The sequence below is a fragment of the Copidosoma floridanum genome, unplaced genomic scaffold (genome assembly GCF_036245765.1).
Source record: "Copidosoma floridanum isolate Cflo_tuat_1 unplaced genomic scaffold, Cflo_Japanese_pri ptg000011l, whole genome shotgun sequence".
Lineage (NCBI taxonomy): Eukaryota > Metazoa > Arthropoda > Insecta > Hymenoptera > Encyrtidae > Copidosoma > Copidosoma floridanum.
The window spans coordinates 7490186-7514498 of record NW_028321888.1 but is presented as its reverse complement, the minus strand read 5'-3'; the positions used below and the strand labels follow the sequence as shown (position 1 = coordinate 7514498).

The following is a 24313-nucleotide window of genomic DNA, read 5'->3' as shown; positions in this document are numbered from 1 at the left end:
AAAAATCTCTGCATGAAGGCATCGGTTTTAAGTGAACAGCACATCAATTTAATAAGTGAAAGAATAAAAAAAAATACCAATCACGTAAATAGGTTTGTTTTTTGGCTATCAGAGCACTTGCCATTTAGTGTACGAGATAATCTTATGTCTCTGTCAACTGGTGTCATTGGTACAGGGGCAAAAATGTGTCATCTTGCATTTAAAAGAGAAAAGGAAGCTATTACACTAATCGTCAGTAAGAGCACTAATGGAATGAGCCACACTGTCAGGTCATTGTGCAGTTATGTTTCATGCACGGAATAAGTCAGAAAACTAAAAAAAAAAAACGGTTCGATTGATTAAGCATTACTGTTCCAAAGAATCCCTTTTTTATTTCAAGGTAATGAGAAGAAAACGCGTGAGCCTTTGAGCTGTGAGTTGTCTCCGTATCCTTTGAGTACTTTTTTTTTTAATAAGGATACATAAGAAAATCATCCAAATCGTAATTATATAAAATATATACTTCATCCGTAGAATCAACATACGATTTACGAAATCGCTTTTATATAATAAATGGAGACTGGGTACTACAATATGTAGCATGGCCTCGCATTAAAATGTTCAAAAGAATTTTAAAAATTTACTACATTAAGATTACGCATTATTTTAAACAAAATTGCTGTGCAGTTTTCAATGGCTACAATAACAAAATCGTTAGAGAAAAATCGTAAAAACAGTACTGACAAAAGGAGAAAATAGTAGCAGCAGATGTAAGTATTTCCCTCAAAAATATAGTGACTATACATCATAAACAATTTTTATTAAACGTTGCCAAAAAATATAAATTCATGCAACTTTTATTAAGATATTTGTGTGAAGGAAAGGTTCAAGCGTCTGTTGCCATGGAGAATTCCAATACCGTTATTGTTCAGACTACTGTTGATCTATCAGGAAAAAAATCTCAACCTCTTGTAATTGCCGGAAACGAAACTGATTTATTTATCATTTCAATTGCATTGGGATCAAAAAACTTATATTTCATGAAAGTAGTTTCGGAAAAGCCAACAATTTAATGTGGAGCAAGGAAATATATCAGCATAAAAAATAATGTTATGTTTTTTCACGCTTTTTTTGGGTGCGACACTATCAATTTATTCTTTCAGAAAAACAACGGAAATATTTTTATGTTATGAGACTAAAAAAAAAATTGCGTAACGTAGAAGAAGGTTCCAATAAACCAAATAAAACGGCCGACGAAATTTACAAGGCTGTGAAAGTATTTGCCACTAAATCACTCAAAACAGAAAAACAAGCCGCAAGCTCGATTAATGATCTTAGGCACGAGCGATTTATCTCTTCCGTCGCTACGATTAGGAAAAAAATTCCTAGGTATTTTGCCTCTAACCAATGCCACTTTGTAAGATCATGCTAAACATGTGTATCTCTAAACTCAAAATTAGGAGGAAAATAATTTGAGTCCCAAGCATTGGTGCTAAAAAAAATAATTTCCTGAAATGACGGTAAAATCTGCAGAAATTCACAAATTATTAAGTATGGTACGTGTTTATCTGTTTTTTTTTTAAGTTATACTTCTATAGGTGCGTTTAGCCTTACAGAGTAAATCAACGATTTCAGATTAGTGAACTTGAGAAAAAGTGTAATGGGAGTGGATTTTGCTTTGATTTCTCCCTTCGCCCCGCCCCTCTTGACGTACTTCTAGTCTCCAGTACTACACCACACAACGTCATTTCATCACACTACGTAACATCATCCCACCACACTACACCATACATTTTGAATTTTATTGATTGTTTCTTTTAATTAATTTCTAAAAAAAAAAAAAAGAACAGTTTCCATGAAGATTTGAACCCCTGTTCTCTTGCACACTGGGTAAGCCCTCAACCCACTCTGCTATGAGCGAGCCTGGCATAGGAAAACTAACTAATTCATTTTGTCTTACAGTTCATAACGTATTTTCAATGTAAATTTTCATTTATTGTGGATTTATTCATTTGGTCGTATTTTACATTAAATAAACAAGTTATTCAAGGAAATACATTTTTCTTGAACATGTTTTTTTTCTTAATTTGCAACATTCATGTATTTATCATCAATTTGTTTCTTTCAAAATGAATAAATTATTGTTTATACAATTTTTCATATTTTTTCAGACCTATCGTAATAAAAAAAAAAATAATAAAAAACATTTCCGTACTGTATAAATACAACAATTAATTTTTATTGTGTTTTCTTCTTTCATAATTTTTTCTTTGTAACTGAGAACAAAATTCAGAGAGGTGGGAGGAGCGCAAATACATGCTGCATCGCTGAAAATAATTTTTCTCATATAGATAAACTAACATGCACGCTTTTACCATACTTGGCCCCTATTTTTGTGTTAATAAAAAAAAAAGATTTAAAAAAAAAAAAAAAAAAAATTATGAATCTATTTGGAAACGAAACAGGTTCATCTAATAGTAATCTTTTATACAAACAAAAAAATGAAAGCTTTATATAGATACGACTCAAAGTGATTTTTCTACAAGGTTCCACGTTAAATTGAAAATTCTTTAAATTAAACATGTAAAAAAGGGTGCAGTTGAACGATCTGCAATTTTATAAGGGTATTTATTATTTTCTTCGGAAGATTTTTTGAAACCATCGGAAGATTCGATGAAAGAGCACAGTTTTGTACTGGCCAGCTGCCATATTGTTTATATTGTATCGTGCCATAAAATATTGTTTTTAATTGTTCTGTCATGAGATATTGAAATATTTCTTGAAACCACACCCAACTAACGTAGGTATACTCTTTTTTTTTTTTTTTTTTATATTATAGTGCTCTACGTCCGGCTCCTTTTTAATAAGGGCACTACTATGGGCACTTAGCACTTTGGAGAAGGAAGGGAAGAGGGATGGGAGGCCTCCCATTACAGGAGGGGGGTAGGGGGAATTAGGCAATGATGCTGCGAGAAGGTCGCCTAAACCCTCCTCGAGGAGCATTGCGTGGTGAAAAAGCACATGTGAAAGACACAGAGGTACTTGCCCGAAAAAGTCGCACTGGCCGGGAATTGAACCACGGTCTCCCGCGTGCCAATCCCCGACCGTAGGTATACTCATTCCAACGATAATTGCACCACCTTTGTACATAATGTCGCTTCATATGAGGTATACTTATATTTATAATTATATTATTTGCCATATAATTTTATAGAAGTATAACTTCTTATTTGGGTACCCAAGCACTTACTGCCCAATAGTTCAATTATTTTAAAAGCTTATTACAAATAAATCTCGTAAATTTCATAGTTACATTAATTTTTTTATTGCTATGGATTTGTTGCAGTTGCAAAAGTGATTGCAAGTCAGATCGTGGTACTTGCAGACACTGGGCCTGCATGCACAATTCTATATCAGATTCGTCTTGGACCAAACTGTACCAATACATCTGAATTAAAAAGTTGCAGTAGACTTATATTAGGAAGACTTTAACAAAGTCAATGAATACCAAGAGGCCAATTTCTATAAAAAGAATTCTTTACTTTACTAAATGGAAAATCTATCCATGACATGGAGTTCGACAGAAACGTTGCACCTTTTTCTGTCCCTGTTAAAAATTTTTTTGTACTATCCATGTTTATCGTTTGAAAAAAATAAATATGTTAGTAATTCATTTCAAATAATTTTCTAAGAAACATTCGTATCACTGGATAACTAATTAATGTCATGGAAAAAAAATATTCATTTAAATGAAGTTGACAGTTTTTTGTAAAACTTAACTCAGGCTTTTTTTTCGAAAAAAATTTGATAAAGTCGAAAGCACTATGTTCCTTCAAAAGTTTTTTTCGCGAATTTAAAATCGTTATGGCACTGTTATATAAATATTAACCTTATTTGGGACCATACTTTATCCATAAAAAATTAATGAAAATGTAAAAAAAATTAATTAGCTTGGAGACACTTTTAGTTTCCATTGAAAAAATTTCTTTAGACTTAAAAATATATTAAAAAATGCCTGGGCAGCCGATAATATAATACTCGAATGAAAATGTACTTTGCTGTCTCTCTCACTCCTATCCCTCTATTGTCCATCTGTTCCTTAACCCTACTCTACTCTCCTACTATGCTTACGCAGGCATGGAGCGGACAGGCAGGTAGTGTGAGTGGGACTGTCTGCCTGCTGTTCTCCTTAGTTGCAGTCCATTTTGCACGTATTTGTTAGTAACAGTTTATTTTGAGATTGTACACTTATCAAATTGGAACAAACAGTCATTTCTTATAGAATTTTTGGTGCCTGACTAATTTGTGTAAATTGTTTTTCAGTACGTGTCTCCATTTACAAGAAAAAGGCATTTGATAACAGAACGCCATTTTTGTAATGGCTTAGTGTTTGTAAAATCTTTTTATTATTTTTTTTATAATTAGCAGGTTTCAAAACATAAAATGTACATTATTTATTTTGTGAGTAAAAAATGTAGGTTAAAACCTTTGTTAACTGGTATATTACTGTTGTACCGCACTGTGAGATGTATTGCATAAAAAACTAATTGACGCTTGCATGAAAAAAACAACTTTGTTTTTCCACATGGAAAGGAATGAATGATATCCTTATATGTATTTTAAACATGGTTTTATTATATTAACATGGAGATTCGAAACGATTCCCATATGATTTCTAATGAGACAAGACCATGTCATTTTCTCCCAGTGAAAAAAATTAAATTTATCTTTTTTTATGGTAACAGATATGCGGAAAGAAAACTGACTAATACTACAATAAGGTGCAATTCAAACTGAACACAATTTGCTTCAGTATTTTTAAGTATATCAAGAGTGAGTGATTAGAGTATTTAAATAGCTAATCATAAATAAGTTGTATTTTGTTTACTCATTTCTATATTGATCATGGTAAAAAAATGTAATAAATAATGTTGTCAGTTCTTGTAATATTCAGTAAATTTAATTTTTATTTTGTTTTTGAGCCCTTTTTTATTGTCACAAACATTTTGATGCTATATTTTTTTTACTACACTGATTAATGGAGACATTATTAGTATTTATGTGTGTGTGTATGTTTAATCCAACGTAAAATCAGTCATATCTTCAGGTTTCTTTGACCAGTTCTAGAAAACTTTTAATCTAAGTCAGTCATTTACTGGCAAACCTTACTAGTGGAGTTTATTACTGTGAGGCTTGGTATCTTGACCACTGACAACCTGCATTGAATCAGATATTACTTATGCTTTTTGAGATATGAGTACGATGAATGCAAAAGTAAAGCTATAAAGGAAGAAAAAACTTGAGCAAATTGAACAGTCTTTAACAGACAAGTTACTTAAACGAATCTCCGCCTTGGATTGACAAAATGACTAAGCTTCGTGGTCAAAGGAAAGAGCTTTGGATGCTAATGTTTCTGGCATAACACCAGACATTACTGAAAAATAACACTAAAACTAGCTCTAATACTTCAGAATGTTGTTGTTTTTCTCGCAAACAGTCTTGTGCTACAACAGCAAACAACTAGCAACAGCTAGAAAATACTTCTATTCAGATATCCAGGTAGTCACATTTGCTGAAAAGTTTATTTAAAAAAAAATTTTGCTCACTGGTCCTTTTCAGGGCTATCCAAGGTCGCAATACCTTGTAAAACTCAATATATTACAACTTTACGAAGTTGGCAGCAAAGAGCCCTCACATCTCAGCTAAAATCAATGGTAGGCTGCAGTGTATTAAAAGTAGGAAAAACAAAAATTCGGACGAGTTAAGCTGGCTGCGTAATGAGAATGTGCAACTTACAGTCGTACTCCAGCATTTGGTTGAGATCAGCAGAGGGATCCTGTGACTTGTTGCCAGCTAAAGATATTACATGGGCACTGGTGTGTTATAAGATAGACTCACGGGAATTTCTGAAAAAAATATTGCTTGTCCTGCAGCTGTAAGGACTTTCTTTAAACGTATTAGATAAGCACTGAGACTGTGAGGTGTATCTGCAGTAGAATCAAGAATCACTGAGATAAAGTATAAAGGCTGATTTAATTCGTAACAATGAGTATCACGTGCTCTCAGTCACACAGTTCTTCGGGAGTACCTACCTTTTCGTATAGTTCAATCAAATATAAACTATTTACAAGAGCATGTGCATGACATTCGATACTTTCTCCATTACTTTGATATCAACGTGCTGACGATGTCTGAGACTTGGATCACTTCTGATTAATTCTTCATTTTACTTAGCATATAAAGTTAGAAATTTGTACGTAGCGATACCGGTCTGATTACGGTAGGAAGATGACGTGAGTATATTCAAGGTGATGAAGAAGCGTGCTACGTACATAAGGATATTTCTCATAGTGTAATCGAGTCCCCACAAGTTTTAAGGATAAATGAAACTGAGTACCTGATGCTAAACCTTATGTTATGACAGGACTACTGTATTTTTTTAGCCTCAGTTGTCCAGTGCCCAAAAAGTAACGCGCTTATGGACTTCTTCATCACTCTTTAGAGTACTGCTATGGGATTCTCGAGTGTTATAATTACGGGGAATTTAACTTAAACGTGCTTTCAGAGGAGTGTTACTCGTCTCATTTACATAATCCAACTATTAAAAATTTTGTGTAACTTGTTCCCTTTGGGTTAACACACCATCATAATACGACCCATATCTGGCTGAGCGTGGTTTTGGTAGATTTTGATGAGGAAGTCTTATCCCCACGATCGTCAGACGCCCTCTTCACAAATGGCTACGTTTATCTCTATTTAACTACATTTCTCCTTGGTTTGAAATGTTATTTCTCAAAAAGCTTGCTATTTCTGTCACTTTTCTACAAAAAAAATCAATAGGAATGTCGCCAATTGTCAGCAGGGATAGATAAATAGCTAAATAGTACTTGTATGGATGAGGATGGTGTCATCTGCCCTTAGAAATTCCACGAAATAGTAATTAATAGTGTTATGACCGAACTTGTTCAGAGTATGGTCTTAACTATTTTATTTAAATATCATTCGCGGGTCTCTTAGGATTCAGCTCATGAGCTTTATTTGTTTTATTTGTTTTGAATAATAATCTTTATTTGAATAATATGGGTAATTTTAATTAATTTGTTTCTTTTTTAAAGCAATTTAATAATAATTTGTTTTTTTAAATACAATTTAATCGAGTCACTTTAACAAGGTTCAGAGTTAATTTTATTAGTGATTAATAACTTACATCTTTCACTGATTGTTGTTACTGCTGCTTCAGAGTTCCCTAATGCTTCGTGCTGTAACCGTCAGTGTTTCCTTAAACTACACGAATGAGTTTGTGGCCAGTAGGATGTTGCGATTTCTGCTTTCTCTGCTATCGCCGGAATCACTTTCAGTAGGTCTCCTTTGCTGTCCCTCGCTCCTTAGCGTAGTTCGATACCATTGATGTTCTCGATACGCACTCGAGTTGCCTCAGCCAACACGTTATGCCTTACGTGTATAAGGTACTCACGAGTCGCAAGAGTTAAGAGCTGACTAAAACTTTAGAGGACTGGTGACAGGCGTAAAGAGAGCAATTTTCCTTCTTGATGGTGCGTTTTTATAGCATCAGAGCGAGTAAAAGAGGCCGTTGGTTGAATTAGGTCAACCAATGAGCGATGTTCTTGCAGACTGCGTTGACAGTTGCATGATGATGTTACATTTTATGATTTTACATATTACGAAATAACAATACAACAGTACCAATCGCATTTTCTGACAAGTGCAATTGAGTTTTTGGGTCAGTGATGATGAGAGCTCGCATCAGTAATATAAGAACGCCAAATACAAGTTCAATTGTGACAGTAAGTTTACAAATTTCGAAGTTAGTCCTTGTAAAGATTTAACAATCAATTTTGAATGTTATGAAGTAATGCGTGAATTACAAATTTCAAATGAGTATACATTATCAGAATGGAAAAATTAATGACCAAGTAACTATTCATTCATACATATATGAATGTTTACAACGAGGCTGGCCGTATTCTATGTCAGCATATTACGAAGCATTCACCTTAAAGCTAATACACACACGCGCACACGTAAGCGACGTACGAGCTCCTCTTGTCATATGAGCTTGCTTTATATTCACAATACCTCTTATCTAAATTTTGACGGACGGATAGTTTTTAGTTAGAATATAATTCGGATCAACTTGGGATGTAACAATAGGCTTAATGCTCACTTATCTATGAGAAAGAGTGGTTCGCTTCTGTGCTAAATTAATCAATTACTAAAGAAATAGTGTAAGATAGGCGATCGTTTATGTTATATGATGACAAGAACTGGTAACGATATACAGCTCACTTAATACCACTGAATACATGCAGAATTAAAAAAAATGTCTGCATAGCCTAAGATCGATTCCTAGAAATAGCTTTAGAAAAAAAAGAAATTCCCACATAATGCTGTCAAACCATGCGTTGATATAGACTTTTTGAGCAGACTTGTAAGTTACCGTTTCATTCCCTTTCTGCCAATGATGTTGTGCAGTACTTCTATGTTTTGTGTCTATCCTCTCTGCAGCGATCAAAAGCTGCACAAAATCTTGAGATAGGTTCACTGGATCGGATTCTTCGTTTGCATCAACAACCTGCATTTTAGTTGGCCAAGCAACTATGTACTGCAGTGGAAAAACTAAGGGGCACAGTTTCAATGGTCTGTCATTTTATATTTTTGGTTATAACTATCTTTTTGAATTTTCTCTCCTAATGTACCTATTTAGTTAACTATTTACCACATGCACTAATCCAGTACTCTGGAAAAGATCATACCTTTTTCCAAGATGCCTCACCCAACTAATGTATCTGACGCTTACCTGGTTGCTAATCTTACTCATTTAGCTACGATGCTTGATTTCCTTGCTATCTGAAGAGTATAGAACTATGTGAAGCGGAACCCTTTATTGTTACCAATACAGTGAAGTTTTCGAGCGGGCTTTAGCACTCAGATAATGTTGTTGAAGGTTGATGAAGATACATGCTTAGGTATAAAACATGGCATGGTAACATTTTTGTCATGTTCAACTTTTGAAAAGCTTTTAACTCTATAGCTTTATCATTTACGAGCGTCTTTCGTGAATAGTGAAGGTTTCTCGTTGAATTTATTTCAATGATTTTATCCATACTAGATGAGCCGCTTTCAGTAAATGCGAATGCCAGATATAATGCGATAGAGTTAGCTATTTAGATCGGGAAATAAATGATAGCATAAAAAAAATTTTTATCGCTAGTTTTTTGTGTTTATAACAAATTGTACTACTTTCAAACATCTAAAAAGTTCATCAAAGGTCTAAAAAATGGTAAAACTGGCCAAACCAGATTTTTTGTGCCTAGAAAAAAAAAAACTAAAAATCATATGAAAAAGGTTGAATACAAAAAATTTGCACAATTCTAGTAAAAAAAAAAAATTAGCAACGTTAAGCTCTAATCAGTAAAGCCATTTTCTTGAAAATTGCAAGGAACTGTCGTTTTTGGCCATTTTTGAAAATTCAATAACTCGCATTTTAATTGATATTTAGAGCTCGAATTAAGACACAGGGTGTGTATTATAGCCCTTGACATATACAGTAACTTTCTGTAAGATCAATTATAAACTTTTCCCGACTGAGCCGCTCAGTCTTTTATTATTTTTAGTCGATTGTACGAAATAAAAAAAAAAAATGGCCAAAGTGACTATGTTATCTGATAAGCTTATTAGATTACCACAACGTTTCAGCTCGTGTATTATTGCTATATAATCGAGCATTATACATAGTTAGTCCTTTTTAGCTATTATCGTATCTGATAGAGACTTTGAACAGAGTTTTGTTCTAGACTGGCCAAAAAGTAATGATGATATAGCAAACAAACGCAATAGCATAACCACTTTGGTTATTAAAAAAAAAATTTATTATCTATATTACAAGAGCTTTCTAACTGCAATGTATAATATTTACACAAAAGTAAAAAAATTTTGTTCCTATTATCAAAAATAAAAACTTGTTGCAGAATCAACAACAGAGCTAATAACAGGCACTTACGGTGGTGTCGGGGCTCAACTTATCTACGGCACTTTTACAACACCTGTTAACAGTATAAGTGGATCAGCAGTGTGCGCTTTTTCGCTTCAAGATATAAGTGATACATTTGAAGGTAACTTCAAAGAGCAGAGTGCCTTGAATTCTAACTGGTTGCCAGTCCCTAGTTCTAAGGTACCAGATCCTAGGCCTGGTCAGTGTGCCAACGATTCACGTACACTGCCTGATCTGACTCTTAATTTCATCAAAAGTCATTCATTAATGGACAAATCTGTCAGAAGTTTTTTTGGACAGCCCATTGTCGTTCGCACAAGTTTTCAGTAAGTATACAAATTTTGTTCGCATTATAAAACTATAACTGACACTACCCACGGTAAACACTTACATATAGTTAAACTGTATCTATGCCAGCAGAGTCATGATTTTCAGCTACTCTATGCATATAATTTATTATTTTGGGTACACTCATGCAAATGCTCGTTCTTGATAAATATTTCACTAAATTACTGCCTACAATAAATTTGAGTATTTAGAAACATTTTAATTAAATAAAATAAGCTTCTTATTTTACAATCATTTCAATGAATTTACCACTGTTAAACAGGAGAACGACATAAGTCGACTAATTTTCTCACCATGGACACTTTGACAAACTCTAATATCTCCTTTAATTTTATACACCTGTTGAACATATATATTGCCAGCAGATAATTAAAATCAGTGAAACACACTGTTGCTTATCCACAAGATTTATATCCTTATCACTCTTATGGTATTAGACAATACATTATATAAGTCTTTGTACCATGAGCGCAAGGTCAAAGGAATCTCACCTGAAGGAGGGGAGGGGGCTCATGTATCTGTGCCTAAAATTGGACAGAAGTATTTCTTCTTCAAAGCGTCGAGTGGTACCCGTAGAGATACTTTGCACCTGCCATTTACTTTAAGCCCAATGGACGGGCAGTTACTTTACTCTATGGGTGCAAAGTAATTTAAGGGTGCCAAGAAAGATCCAAGGGTGCAAAGACTTAGTGTCCATAGCAAGAAATAGTGTATTTCACACCAATGGAGAAAAGTGCAGCATTTCTGTTTGAATGTAAAGTAGCAAATACCTTGAAGATAGTGCAATACAACTCTTTTCCATGCTTTCAGGGATAAAAGTGTTACATAACCTTTCGTGTAAGAATAGTATTCACCCTTAGTTAGGGAAGTATTGACCATTTGACCTGATCCTGGCTTAAAAGCCATCCCCCCCACGAGTGACTCTATTTCGTCAACCGATCGCTTATCTCGCTCTCCCAATGAGCTCTTGCGAGATGAGCGTATAGTATACTTTCTACTGATCTGACCACAACCACCGTCTGCTTTTTATAGCCAGCTAAGAGGTATCCTCATCACACTTTTTGATATAATCTGTTAAAACTTACTGACTCGATTTTATCTGTAACTGGGGGTGCCTGCAACGGCTCGTACAGTATTTTTGATTACATTTGTTTCCCTGACACGCTGTTTTATTATTGACAGAAAAGTATTTCGGTAATTTTTTGATAGAAATCACCTCTTGAGCCAAAGCCAAGGGAAAAAACACGAAAAATTTCAAAACATGTCTTTTTGAGCAGAAAATGCGATTCTTTTACCGAGGAGAAACGTGGCCCTTTATTTCCTAGAAGCAGGGAAAAATGATACGTGGGTCTCGGAAACACCTGCAGCAGTAAAACTTGTAACTCGCATGTTACTAAAATCAGTATAATAGAAACTGAGAAAATTAAAGTACTCTTAATTTCAATAGGTCTTAAAGAATCTGATATTAAACTAGTAAAAATTTTTTTATTATTAGGTACTCAAGCATGTAAAACATATATACTTTTCTTGCTCCCCTCCTCGAAAGTACGAACCTTTGTAGTATTCTCACGCTCCAGAAATCGTAACTTTTTCGGTTGATTGTTGCTTAATTGTCCGTAAGAAGGTGCTCAGGCTTTCCATAATGACGTTCAACTATCTCCATCGCCGTATGACCGTGGCCTGAACGCACCCGCTGTTGTTGCGCATGCAAGTAAATAACATTGTTTTTTTTTGTAATTTTACATTTTTCTTCCCGTTAATTTTTGTTGTGTATCGTTGATTTTTTTTTGAAAACAAAAGCTAAGAGATTCTTAAGTGACTGCCATAAAAGTAAATATAACTACGATAAACATTTTTTGGTGTTCTTTATTTCATTTAATTAATGTTCTTTTTTAATTGTTTTTGATGCCTACCCCGACTAGCCAAACCTTGGCTTTTCCTAGGTTCAGCAAAAGTCTAGCGAGCATAAAAAAATAATGATTCGAGTCGTAGCCGTAACTGGCTTAGCAGCAGAAGCCAAGTACTACGTACCGTTTTAAATATTGAGCGTGCTGCTGCGGGAAAGTCAAGAAAAATAGTATACAGCACACGTCTAGAACGTTGGATATCCTTGAGTCTGTGGCGCGATATCCTTGGTTTCACCTCGAACATTCGTCACGCATGCCAGAAAATCTAACGTTCGGGTCTTGTGTCGTAATATACTATTAATAAACTACTAATATTATACGTGATTCGCACTTTATAAGTACTTCGATCTTTGCTGTAATGTACATGTATGAATACATGTACGAATTCTTGGCCATACAATGCAGAATGAAACAAAAATTTTCGCTACACTGTGCTCAAAGGATGTACTTTTATTCCAATACATGGGACGAAAATTCTCTGGATCAGTGCAGCATGAGTGAAAAATCATATCATATGAAATTAAGTAAACAAGTCTCAGATCTTACGTTAATTGTTACTCTTGGCTTCGTCTCAAGCGATTATATACGTGAGATCTGAGACTTACTTTATTTTTGCTCCCTATAAGTGTGTAATGCACTTTTCGTGTATTTGATATGACACCAAATGGATGTACAATAAATTATTGTTGGAATGTCTGTACCAGACAGTTTTTAATTTTTCTAAATTTTCGCTACCACAAAGATAAAATAATTAATTTTATCTGACTAACATTAAGAAAAACCATAGACATAGCTGAATTTCATTATAAAGTGATAATTTTTTTGTCAATTTTTTTTATATAATTATTTATAATTCATTTAAAAAATTTATTTATACTTTATTTGTTTCTACTAATATTAAAACAAATACCAAGAATACAGATTTCGGTCCCTTGACAATTATTCTTGTATGTTGTGTCAAAAATTTTTAGATGATTTTGTGATCGTCCGCATTGATTTTTTAAACATGATATACGAAAGAAATTTTTGAAGCGAAGCTTCTTATATAGAGCCGTTACTTGACGAAAACAGGGAAAAGCGTCACACTTTTTTTTACCCCCTTCGTTCCTGTTCGTCCCCCCCATCACCGCATGATCTCTCGACAGCAAAAGTAGTGTATATACTAGCAGTACGCTGATAGCAGGCCCTCGCACGCTCTCTCTCTTTTTCTTTCTTTTGGCGTCACGGAACGGTGAAAAAATTTAAAACTGAAGTAGGACAAGAAACTCAAAAGTAAAATATGTAAAGTACACATTTTTAAGATGACACATGATCCAGTAAAATATTTAAAAACCCCGATGGCAAATGCGTTGCTTTCGTTAGATGGTGGCGTGATGTTGCGGGGGAGAGCTTGGCCCTACATAGACATCCTAGTTTGTCTACATATATGTGTAGTAATTCTATATACTTGTATAAAAATAGTTTGCAAAATAATTTTCCATATAAATTTCAGAACTTTTCAAAACTTATAGGAAACTCCTATCGATTAAAGAAATTTAATGTTTAATTATGTAAGGGATGGATAGAACTTTGATTTTTTTTTTAAATATCTACATTTAATATGCTTTGATTATTTTTATTGACTTTAGTAATTTTAAAAGCATGACAAAATTATGTATTTTATTGCTAATTAAAGACGTTGCCTATTTACATACAATAATAACAAAATCTTTAAGAAATTAGGAATCGTAATATTAAAAATATTCTAAATCCACTTATACTTTTTTATAGTGTGTTGTAGCGTGGGCGACTATTTAAATTTCAATTTTTTTGTCGCAATGAGAGTAAGACCTTAGGGGTAAGCGTCGCTCTCAATATTGTTATTGTTTATTGGTTATTTTATAAATTATTAGTAGTGATGTAAATAAAAGATATTCATTACAGAAAAAAACTTTCCGGTAAAAAACCTGTTTTATTGTTCGTGTTAATATACAAGAATGTGATACAGTCATTAATAATAAACGATACAGCGATCGTTCTTGTGAGTATGTATGTGAATATGTGTATGTTGCATGAGGTAAAAATGTACCTTAAAGTCGTGAGCTTCAAAAGCTTCCCAAAGGGGAAAGTCTGGTTATGCGAGCTGGCGCTCGGCTTTCTCGGGTCTGCTGGCCTGGCAGGACCGCATTTTCGTCGCCACGAAATAATTTGAGTCTCGCGAGGAGACGATGTTGAAGTGTAGTGAGCACCCTCGTTTAATCTCGTTGGGAGACGGTAGAAACTTTTTCGTCGATGACAATGAGACGTCGAAGGAAAAAATATAACGATCCAAAGCACTAGGTTAAATTGCTAATATCGTGACACGTCCGTTCTGTTCCAAAGCCCTAAGAAAAGTGAAGTTTAACGCGCAAAAGACAAAAAGTCTCGCAAGCCACCGATAGTTACTTTTTAATTAGCGATATATGATGATGAAGAAAATAAGACGCGCGTTTTGTTAAACATTTGCCGATCTTCAAAATTCGAACATTTATACTGACCTATGAAACATACTCCCCCGCGTTTGCGAAACAATAGGATGAGCAAAGTGTTGTGTAATATTGATTTGAATAGATGTAAATGTCTCTTAAGTATGCTTAAAATTAAACAAACATGAGCACAAGATTTCTTGGAAATAATTCAGACTCTAATTATAATTCATTGAGTAATTACAAATTTAGGAAAGAACAATGCATATGAATGTTAAAAGTGCAAAAAAACGCGAATAACAAATTTACGCAATGTTGCATTAATAAATAAATGTTTTCATGATAGAGAATTTTGAAAAAGAAGTAGAATTAAAAACAATTTCTTTATGGAACGTTACGTCCTTCTTCTGGCAAAGAACAAAGGTGCGAAATATTTCTCTTGTATGTGCCGTTAATCGTTTTCACTGAAGCCACTCGCACCACGCCATCCTCTCCAGGGTGAATCCCAACGACTACGCCCAGCCTCCAATTAGCGCAAGGAATGTTTTTTTCTATTAAAAGGACGACGGAGTCCATCTTAATTTCTCCCTATTCTCCCTGCCACTTTTGTCTCTTCTGAAGCTCGCTCAAATATTCAATATGCCATCTTTTCCAAAAATCCTCTCTAGCTCTGGATATAAAATTCCAAGAGGACAAACGATTATCTGAAATGCCGTCGAAATCATTAGTAATCAATAGGGAAACGGGTCTCCCTATTAATAAATGTGCAGGAGTAAGTGCTAAAGGATCGTTGGGATCTGAAGATAGTGTACAAATGGGCCCAGAATTCAAAATACCTTCGATTTCGGCCGCTTAGGTGTTATATTCCTCATACGTTAGTAATTTATTACCAATGACACGATTTAAATGATGTTTAAAAAGTTTTACCGTCGATTCCCAAATCCCACCGAAATGAGGGGACAAAGGGGGAATAAAATGCCGGATAATGTTTTTTTAAACTGCGTAGTCATGAATATTACGTTTCAAAGCATCAGATTTCAAAAAGTCATAGAGACTTTTTAATTGGTTGTTTGCTCCGACGTAGTTTGTTCCGTTGTGGGAAAAGACGTGGGAAGGAATTCCTCGACAAGCTATAAAACGTCTAAACCGCCGAGAAACCCTTCGGTCGTAAGATCGGTAATGATTTCAATATGTACAGCTTTGGAGCTCATACAAATAAATACACAACCGTAGGCCTTTACTTTACTGCGATTTCGATGTTTTTTCTCTTTTATAAAGATTGGACCGAAAAAATCAGTGCCGACTTTGCTGAACGCCGGTGCCGCGTTGACTCAAGACTCAGGCAAATCGCCCATCTTGGCCTGAATTAATTTAGGTTTATGACGGAGACAAGTAACGCAACGCTGCACTATTCTGCGCACCTGATTTTTTCCGTCCAAGATCCAATATATGTGGCTGAGAAAACTCAACGTAGATTGGATACCTAAATGTCCGTTTGACGCTTGTATTTTTTGAATGATCAGATCGACTATTTGATGTTTCGACGGTAAGAGTATCGGATATTTGTGATCGTCTGAGACGGAGGAGTTCCGCAACCGTCCACCTACACGTAAAAGACCGTCTGGGTTAATAAAAGGATTGAAATACTTTAAACGTGCTTCTTTCCCTTCTTTAAGTAAATTTATCTTCGTTAAAAACCGCTCTGATTGTATGAGTCGTAAAATTATTTTTTCTGCCCCCAGCTTTTCTTCCACATCGATCGCGTTTTACCGCGAAACTTACGATTTAAATTTTTAAAACGCAGACATCGTGCCACGAATCTGGTTAAACGATAAAAGTTGGAAAATCTTAAAAACAAATCGCAGCGGGTCATGGTCGTTAAACAGATGCTACGGGTAGAAGAAATAGGCGATGCAATAATAACGCTCTCGGGCCAAAATGATTCGTGTTGAACAAGCCATTTCTGACCAAAAAGTCAGGTCGAATTGCGCAAAACTTCTGAAGGTGTTTGACCACGAGACAGAGCATCGAAAGAATTTTCAGCCAATCGCACGTGCCACCACTCTACTCCACCAAAAAGTGTTTGAAATTACCCAATTCGATTAGCATCAAAAACATCAAGATCACGAGGCGATTTTCTAAGCTTGTGAAGAATGATGGTAGAATCGCACCAGAAAATGACGCTTTGAATAGGAAACTCAAACGCTTCACAGCTCTCTCTGTAGAGTCTTGCAAGGAGTACCGCGACGCAGAGTTTCAAACGCGGGATGGTAAAGGAACCTTTAATAGGTGCTACGCGTGATTTGGCGCATGCCAATCGAACTAAGACTTTACCGAACGTATCTACGAATCTGGCGTATATACAAACGCCGTAACCTAATTTGCTAGCGTCGCAGAAACCGATGATATCTACGCGGTCATACTTATCGATAACTATTTTTCGCTCGGCTCTAAAATTTTGTATTAGCCCGATTTGATTAGCGAAAGTAGTCCATGACGTATGCAATTCGTGGGAAACCGATTCGTCCCAACCAATCTGCGTGCGCCAACATTTTTGCATAATAACTTTTGCTCCAAACACTACTGGGCCTAATAATCCTAACGGGTCGAAAATTTTAGCGATTTCTAAAAGAATAAATCGCTTTGTAATATTTTAAAGAGAATTTACCGGTTTTACTGAAAATATAAACACATCGTATTTTGAGCTCCAAGAAATTCCAAGAGTTTTTGTGTCCGAAGTAGAATTTTGATTTTGATCCTCGTGAAAAACTTTTTCGTCCTCGCTATTAAACGCATTAGTTTCGTTAGAAATCCATTTTCTGATATCAAAACCAGCAAGAGCCAGTAAACCGGTGACTTGCTCACGTATCATGCGTATTTCTTCGAAAGAATTTGTACCAGTTATGAGATCGTCAACGTAAAAATGATGCTTTAAAATTGATTGAGCCAAAAGAAATTTCGCGCCTTCATCGTCTGATAATTTCTGTACTGTACTAATAGATAAAAAAGCCGCGGAGGTGTTACCGAAAGTTACGGTGTTCATTTCAAAGGGTTTAATCTGCCCGTCCTTGTTGTACCAAAATATACATTGGTATTTTCGATCGCGAGAGTCTACTAATATCTGTCGATACATTTGCGTGATGTCAGCTGTAATAAATCTAAGTAGATGATGAAAAAGTTTTTCCTGAATTGTCGGACCTACCATAAGCACGTCGTTTAGTGAAACCCCCTTATCAGTTTTACTTAAAGCGTTAAATACGGCTCGTACTTTGGTAGTTGTGCTAGATGGTTTAAACACCGGATGCTGCGGCATAAAATAACTGACCTCACTTTCGTTTTTAACAACCGACATATGCCCCTGGTCAATGTAATTTTGCATTACTTGAAAATATTCAGTCTTAAGTTCGGGATTTCAATTCAATCGTCGTTCGAGTAAATAAAATTGCCTTAAAGCCGTAGTTTTTGATTCGCCTAAATCTTCCACCCCCGCGCGAAAAGGCAAACGAACTACGTACCGCCCATGAGCTTCTCGAGTCGTATTTTGAATATAATGAGCTTTGATTAAAGACTCCTCAGATTTCTTCACATCTTTTTTGCGAGGAACATCTTCTACCTCCCAGAATCTATTCATAATTCGGGATAGATCTTTAAGCTGTTCTTTCTGTACATAATCGGTCTTTAAAACAGTATAATTACAAGTTGAGAGTTGTTTAATACACTTGTTATGTAATCCTCCTGCGATAATCCAACCTAGCAACGACTTCTGCGCATAAATATCACACGGATTAGGAGTAAGCTTTATTTGTCCGATAGAAAACAAAGATAGAGTAATGCCCGAGCCGATTAATAAATCAACACAATGCGGCATGTGAAATTGTGGATCCGCAAGTTGCATACCACTCGGTAGCTTGACTAAATCACGAGGAAATTTTTCTGATGGCACCAATCCAGCAATTTGCGGAATAATTAAACATGTAAGATTTTTAGAAAAATTATTATAAACGGATTTAATTTTGATTTTTACGCATTGACGACACTCTGTATTTAATTCATTTATCGCTCCTATCGTTGCAAAACAGTTTTCTAAAGGTAGACTTAAAGAGTTGGCTAATTTAGTTGATATTAAATTTACGGTCGCACAAGTGTCAAGTAGCGCGCGAGCTCGAATAAAATTGCTTTGTGCATTTAAAACGAACACCACAGCAGTAGTCATGAGCTGAGATCGCGCATCACTCGCATCGGTATTCAACACTTCCTCTGCTAGTCAATCATTACGCTTTGGGGTAAGTTTATCATTAGAGGGAGCGATCGAGGTAGTAGCTGCGTTCGACATCGCGTTAGTTTGAAAATCATTGTGCAATGATGTATGATGTTTTTTGTTACATTTTTACAAGAGCTAGAGGAGCAAGCTCCTGCATGAGAACGCAGACAATTAAAGCACAATCTTTTTTCTTTTACGAGGGACCATCGTTGATTAACATTGAGTTTGTTGAACGAGGGGCATCTAAAAAGAAGATGTTCGGAACCGCAACGAACGCAAGAACTTTTTAAGCTTGTAGTTAAAGCGCGAGCGTCCACTTCTTTGCGTTGAAATTTTCTCGTATAAAAATTTGTTTGCTCGAACACGCGCTTTTGCCCATGATCAGAATTTTTAGATGTGGATTCTATAACGCTAATCCGGAAAGCTGATTCACGAATATACCCAAGTAACTTTTTTAAATCTGGAAGCTCATCGAGGGTCGAAGATTCCTTCCATCTATTGCGAGTAGAAGCAGGGAGAGCCCTTTCAATTACTTGAATAAGCTGACGCGTCCTCCCATCAATTTTTAATGCGTCCAAAGCGGTGAGATGCTGCTCTACTGTGTCTGCTAGAGCCGATAGACCGGCAGAAGTACCCTTTTGTAAATGCGTTGGGTCGATCAGGGCATCCAGATGCTTGGAAACCAGTACGCGCTTTCTCTCGTAAGAGTCGGAAAGAAGCTTCCAAGCCTTTGGGTAATTTTCTGCTGACAAGGATAAAGGACCAATTTGAGTGAGAGCTTCATTACGCATTGCGCTTTTTAAATAAGTCAATTTTGTAACATCGTCAATATCTGTGCAAGAACTTATAATTGATTTGAAAGCATTTTTAAAAGAAAGCCAGCCATCGACATTTTCGTTGAATAAAGGTATTTCAGTTACCGGAAGCTTTGGAAGCTTAGGCTTTTCGGCAAAGGTTGAATTAGCTAGCGCTTCAAAGAAAGGATTAACCAGAGGAGGAGGCCGCAGTGCCTGAAGCCGACTGGCGACCTGGAAAAACTCTTCTCGCCAGCCCGCCAACTCACCAAGACGATCGTGATCTGGCTCCAATGATGCCAATTCATCATGATAGTCTTTGTATTTTCTCAACGCATCTGTTAAAAGCTCTAGACGTAGAGCAGCATCATTCGCGGAAACCAATTCGTTATCAAGCGCGGTTTGGTCTCTAGCAGCTGATTGTTGAATGAAGCCCCTTTTTGCAAAATAAGCGCGACGCGCTTTGCTTGAGCCATCTTCGCGAACAAAAGTTATTGAACGCTAGGTTATATTATTAAAAATACTAATGACGCGAGTGGCGTAATGTACAAACGACTGGTAAGGGCACAAGGTTAGGATACCGAACAAAATTTTCAGACGGACACAAGAGTACAGGAAAAAATGGCAATGCGAGAAAGGATATGCTTATAGGGATAAAGGACTTATTTCTTGTATCAAGGTCGTAGTTGGAAGCTGTGCTGTAGGATAGCGAGGCGATCCACCGCTGGAGGAAAGGAGTGGCGTGGTGCGTGGCGTTGGCGAGTTAATATTACGGTGTTGATCGCAGGATATCTCGAGTCCGCGAGACTAATAGGTGATGATGTTCTTGAGCCGCAGCAGTGCGCGACGAAGTGTGACCGGAACACCGATATCCTCAGCTCGTGTTGTGGCTCATACCTCACAGGAGGCACCAAAAAATGTAGCGTGGGCGACTATTTAAATTTCAATTTTTATGTCGCAATGAGAGTAAGACCTTAGGGGTAAGCGTCGCTCTCAATATTATTATTGTTTATTGGTTATTTTATGAATTATTAGAAGTGATGTAAATAAAAGATAATCATTACAGGAAAAAACCTTCCGGTAAAAAACCTGTTTTATTGTTCGTGTTAATATACAAGAATGTGATACAGTCCTTAATAATAAACGATACAGCGATCGTTCTTGTGAGTATGTATGTGAATATGTGTATGTTGCATGAGGTGAAAATGTACCTTAAAGTCGTGAGCTTCGAAAGCTTCCCAAGGGGGAGAGTCTGGTTATGCGAGCTGGCGCTCGGCTTTCTCGGGTCTGCTGGCCAGGCAGGACCGCATTTTCGTCGCCACGAAATAATTTGAGTCTCGCGGGGAGACGATGTTGAAGTGTAGTGAGCACCCTCATTTGATCTCGTTGGGAGACGGTAGAAACTTTTTCGTCGATGACGATGAGATGTCGAAGGAAAAAATATAACGATCCAAAGCTCTAGGTTAGATTGCTAATATCGTGACACGTTCGTTCTGTTCCAAAGCCCCAAGGAAAGTGAAGTTTAACGCGCAAAAAACAAAAAGTCTCGCAAGCCACCGTTAGTTACTTTTTAATTAGCGATATATGATGATGAAGAAAATAAGACGCACGTTTTGTTAAACATTTGCTGATCTTCAAAATTCGAACATTTAAACTGACCTATGAAACATGTGTTATAACATCAAATATTAAAAAATACACGATTGATCAACAAATTTTACAGGACTGATAAATAACTATTTAAAGAGTAATCGTGCAAAGTTCTTACTTATATTATAATAGTTTTTATATATTTACACATTAAAATGATTTAAATCCATTGAAAAATCACTTATTAGGTGAGCACTCTGCTATGATTATTCATTTAATTCGAGGTGTCAGTGATGTAATTACCTACCGAAAAATACATTAACTAGGCATTAAGGACGTTACGCTGTTTCTGCAAATAAGTATGGTGGATTAGAGTATTCTGGAGTTATTTCTAGATGACAAATTTTTTGTCTTCTTTCAATTTGTAATCTCATGTGTTTTTCCATACGGCATTATATACAGCATCACTAATCCAAAATCTCTTATGTAAAGTCATATGTGAAACCACATGGACTACCGTATGGGCTTCTCGAAGTAATTAGACATGAAATTTTGTCATCCATTTTTCAGGTGGGTAGCCTAGTTGAAATTTCTGATCGGAAATATGTGTAAACGTGACGTTCCTAAAAACGGCGCAAAAATTTAAAAGTATCTAAAACAAGATAGCAAAAGTAGGTATGATAAGTTTTATAAATATAAAATAATAAACGAACATGAACAAATTTTGTATTTTTAAATAAAACAATGTACAATTGCTTTAAAATTGTATAATTAGAAGAAATAGTTTCTTTAATAAAATCCTCTCGAAGCTTCAATTTTTCCACGGGTTCTGTGACCCATTGTTTTTTTTTTCTCTTTTTTTTTTTTAATTTTTCTTTTTAAGATATTGTCAAAGAGAATAAAAATTAAGGTACTGTTTTTGCATAGTTTAATTCATCTCTATTTGTGAATCTCGATCATGTAGTTACCCTTATGAAAACCCGTCAACTTCCGGCCTATTTTAGCTTCGCTTTCAATACGTAGCATTTTTCTTATTTTCAAAGATTAGGTTGTCATGTCATAAGGAAATAATATTTTATGTACGTTTATTTACGCACATATGTATGCATAAAAAAAAGATAAGAAAGAGAAACAGTTGTTACGTTTTTTGAAGACTTTAAAGAGACCAAGCAACGTTTTATGTCAAGCATTATTTACCTGATAGTACCTTAGCTATAACAGAGGGCCAGCTTAGCACTTATTATAGCCACCTTACGATTCCCACTATGTAGCAGTAGCTACAGGCAGAGGCTATATTACATACATATACAGATAGAGTAATTACGGCGTGGTGAGCCATTGTATGCATGCGAGAGAGAGAGAGAGAGAGAGAGAGAGAGAGAGTTTAAGTTTAACAGAATTTATTAATACCAAAGGTTACATGTACCCGTATGGTAGAAGCTTTCAAATATTAATACAAAACATAAAAAATACAAAAATGTTTTGCTTACAAAGTGCATACATAATGTTGCCTTTATATAAAACGCTAATAATCGCAGTAATATACTAGAATAAAAAATACGAATACAATGAGCAGTACAATTCGAAGACGTTTTTATTAATTCACTATTAATAATTGTTTACTGTTGTACAAAAAACCAGCATAACATGAACAAGTCACTGCTTTCTTTGGATAGAGAGAGAGAGAGAGAGAGAGAGAGACAGAGAGAGAGAGAGAGAGACAGAGAGAGAGAGAGAGAGACAGAGAGAGAGAGAGACAGAGAGAGAGAGAGAGAGAGAGAGAGAGACAGAGAGAGAGAGAGAGAGAAAAAAAAAAGAGAGTCGAACTAACAGATTCTCTGAGCTGCAGTCAGTGCTGGCTGGTACGGAGATAATATCTATTGATGTATACACGCCAGCGTTGGCTCGTTCGCTCGCTCGTTTCATGGGTTAACTCATTATATAAGGCGCACCTAAAGAAGTTTCACTTAAAAAAAAGCAGCTTCGATGGAAGAAAATTACTTTTTCTCCAACCCCCACCAAACACACAACTTTATTACATATTTTTAGTAAGGAAAGTGCAACATCTCTTTGAGGTGAGAGGTTATGATGCATTTTTTCCCTGAAATCATGGAAAAACGTTATATTTTTGGCGAAAAAGAGAGAAAATCGTATACTGGCCTCGAAAAAAAAGTAAGGCATTACTACCTAAGCCAAAGGCGAGGATGTCAATTTCTACCTGAGAGAAAATGCCTTACTTTCTTTCTTTGGTGGTAATTATACTATTTCTTATGATAGATACAAAGTCTTTGCCCTTTTAATCATTTCGTACCCAAAGGCAGAGGGGTACTTTCTGGAGCCAAAGTTATTTTCTACCCTAGGATACACAGTAATAAGTGGATGCAAAGTGTGACTACGGGCACAAAGTAAAACATCAGAGTGATGGAATAAAAAGTATTGTTTGCACCTCAGACTTAAATATACAAGAACACCCATTAGGTGACATTTTTCGATTTCACATACATGGTATGAAAACTTTAATTTCATCTCAAAACTTTTAATTCAACGAAACAAAAGTACGTAAAAAACAAAATCAAGGGAAAGTTTTTTACGTCGCACCCTTTTTGTTGAGAACAGTTGTCTTTATGTCTTTTGTAAGAAGTTAAAATAATTTAACACAAACAAATGAGTGAAAAATGGTAGTTTTTGTATCTCGTAGCACATGTCACCAGAGCAGGCACCAGACTCGAGGGACTTGCGAAGCAGGACTCAAAGAACTTCTTGTGGTTGCCCTAGTTAAATACGTGCGAGGTGCGAACAAGCGTTTTTAATATTTTATAATATTTTATAATTTTAATATTTAGCTTATACTTTTTGCTGTTGATAAAACACATGTTCTTATAAATAAACATTAATAAACATACATAAATGTTATAGCTTAGGCATTAACGTAAACACAGTTAAGAATCTGTAATTTGTCTTAATGCTTACGTAAAAAT

At 35.6% G+C, this 24313-nt stretch overlaps 1 protein-coding gene across 1 annotated transcript in view; it reads left to right on the top strand.

The window, feature by feature from the left end:
* The window catches only part of Sema1a (semaphorin 1a), a 610859-nt gene that overhangs the window by 382651 nt on the left and 203895 nt on the right, over positions 1 to 24313 (top strand). The window contains exon 7 of the mRNA XM_089589929.1: positions 9969 to 10317. Within this exon, the coding sequence (XP_089446055.1) occupies positions 9969 to 10317 (349 nt within the window). The remainder of the gene's footprint in view (positions 1 to 9968; positions 10318 to 24313) is intronic.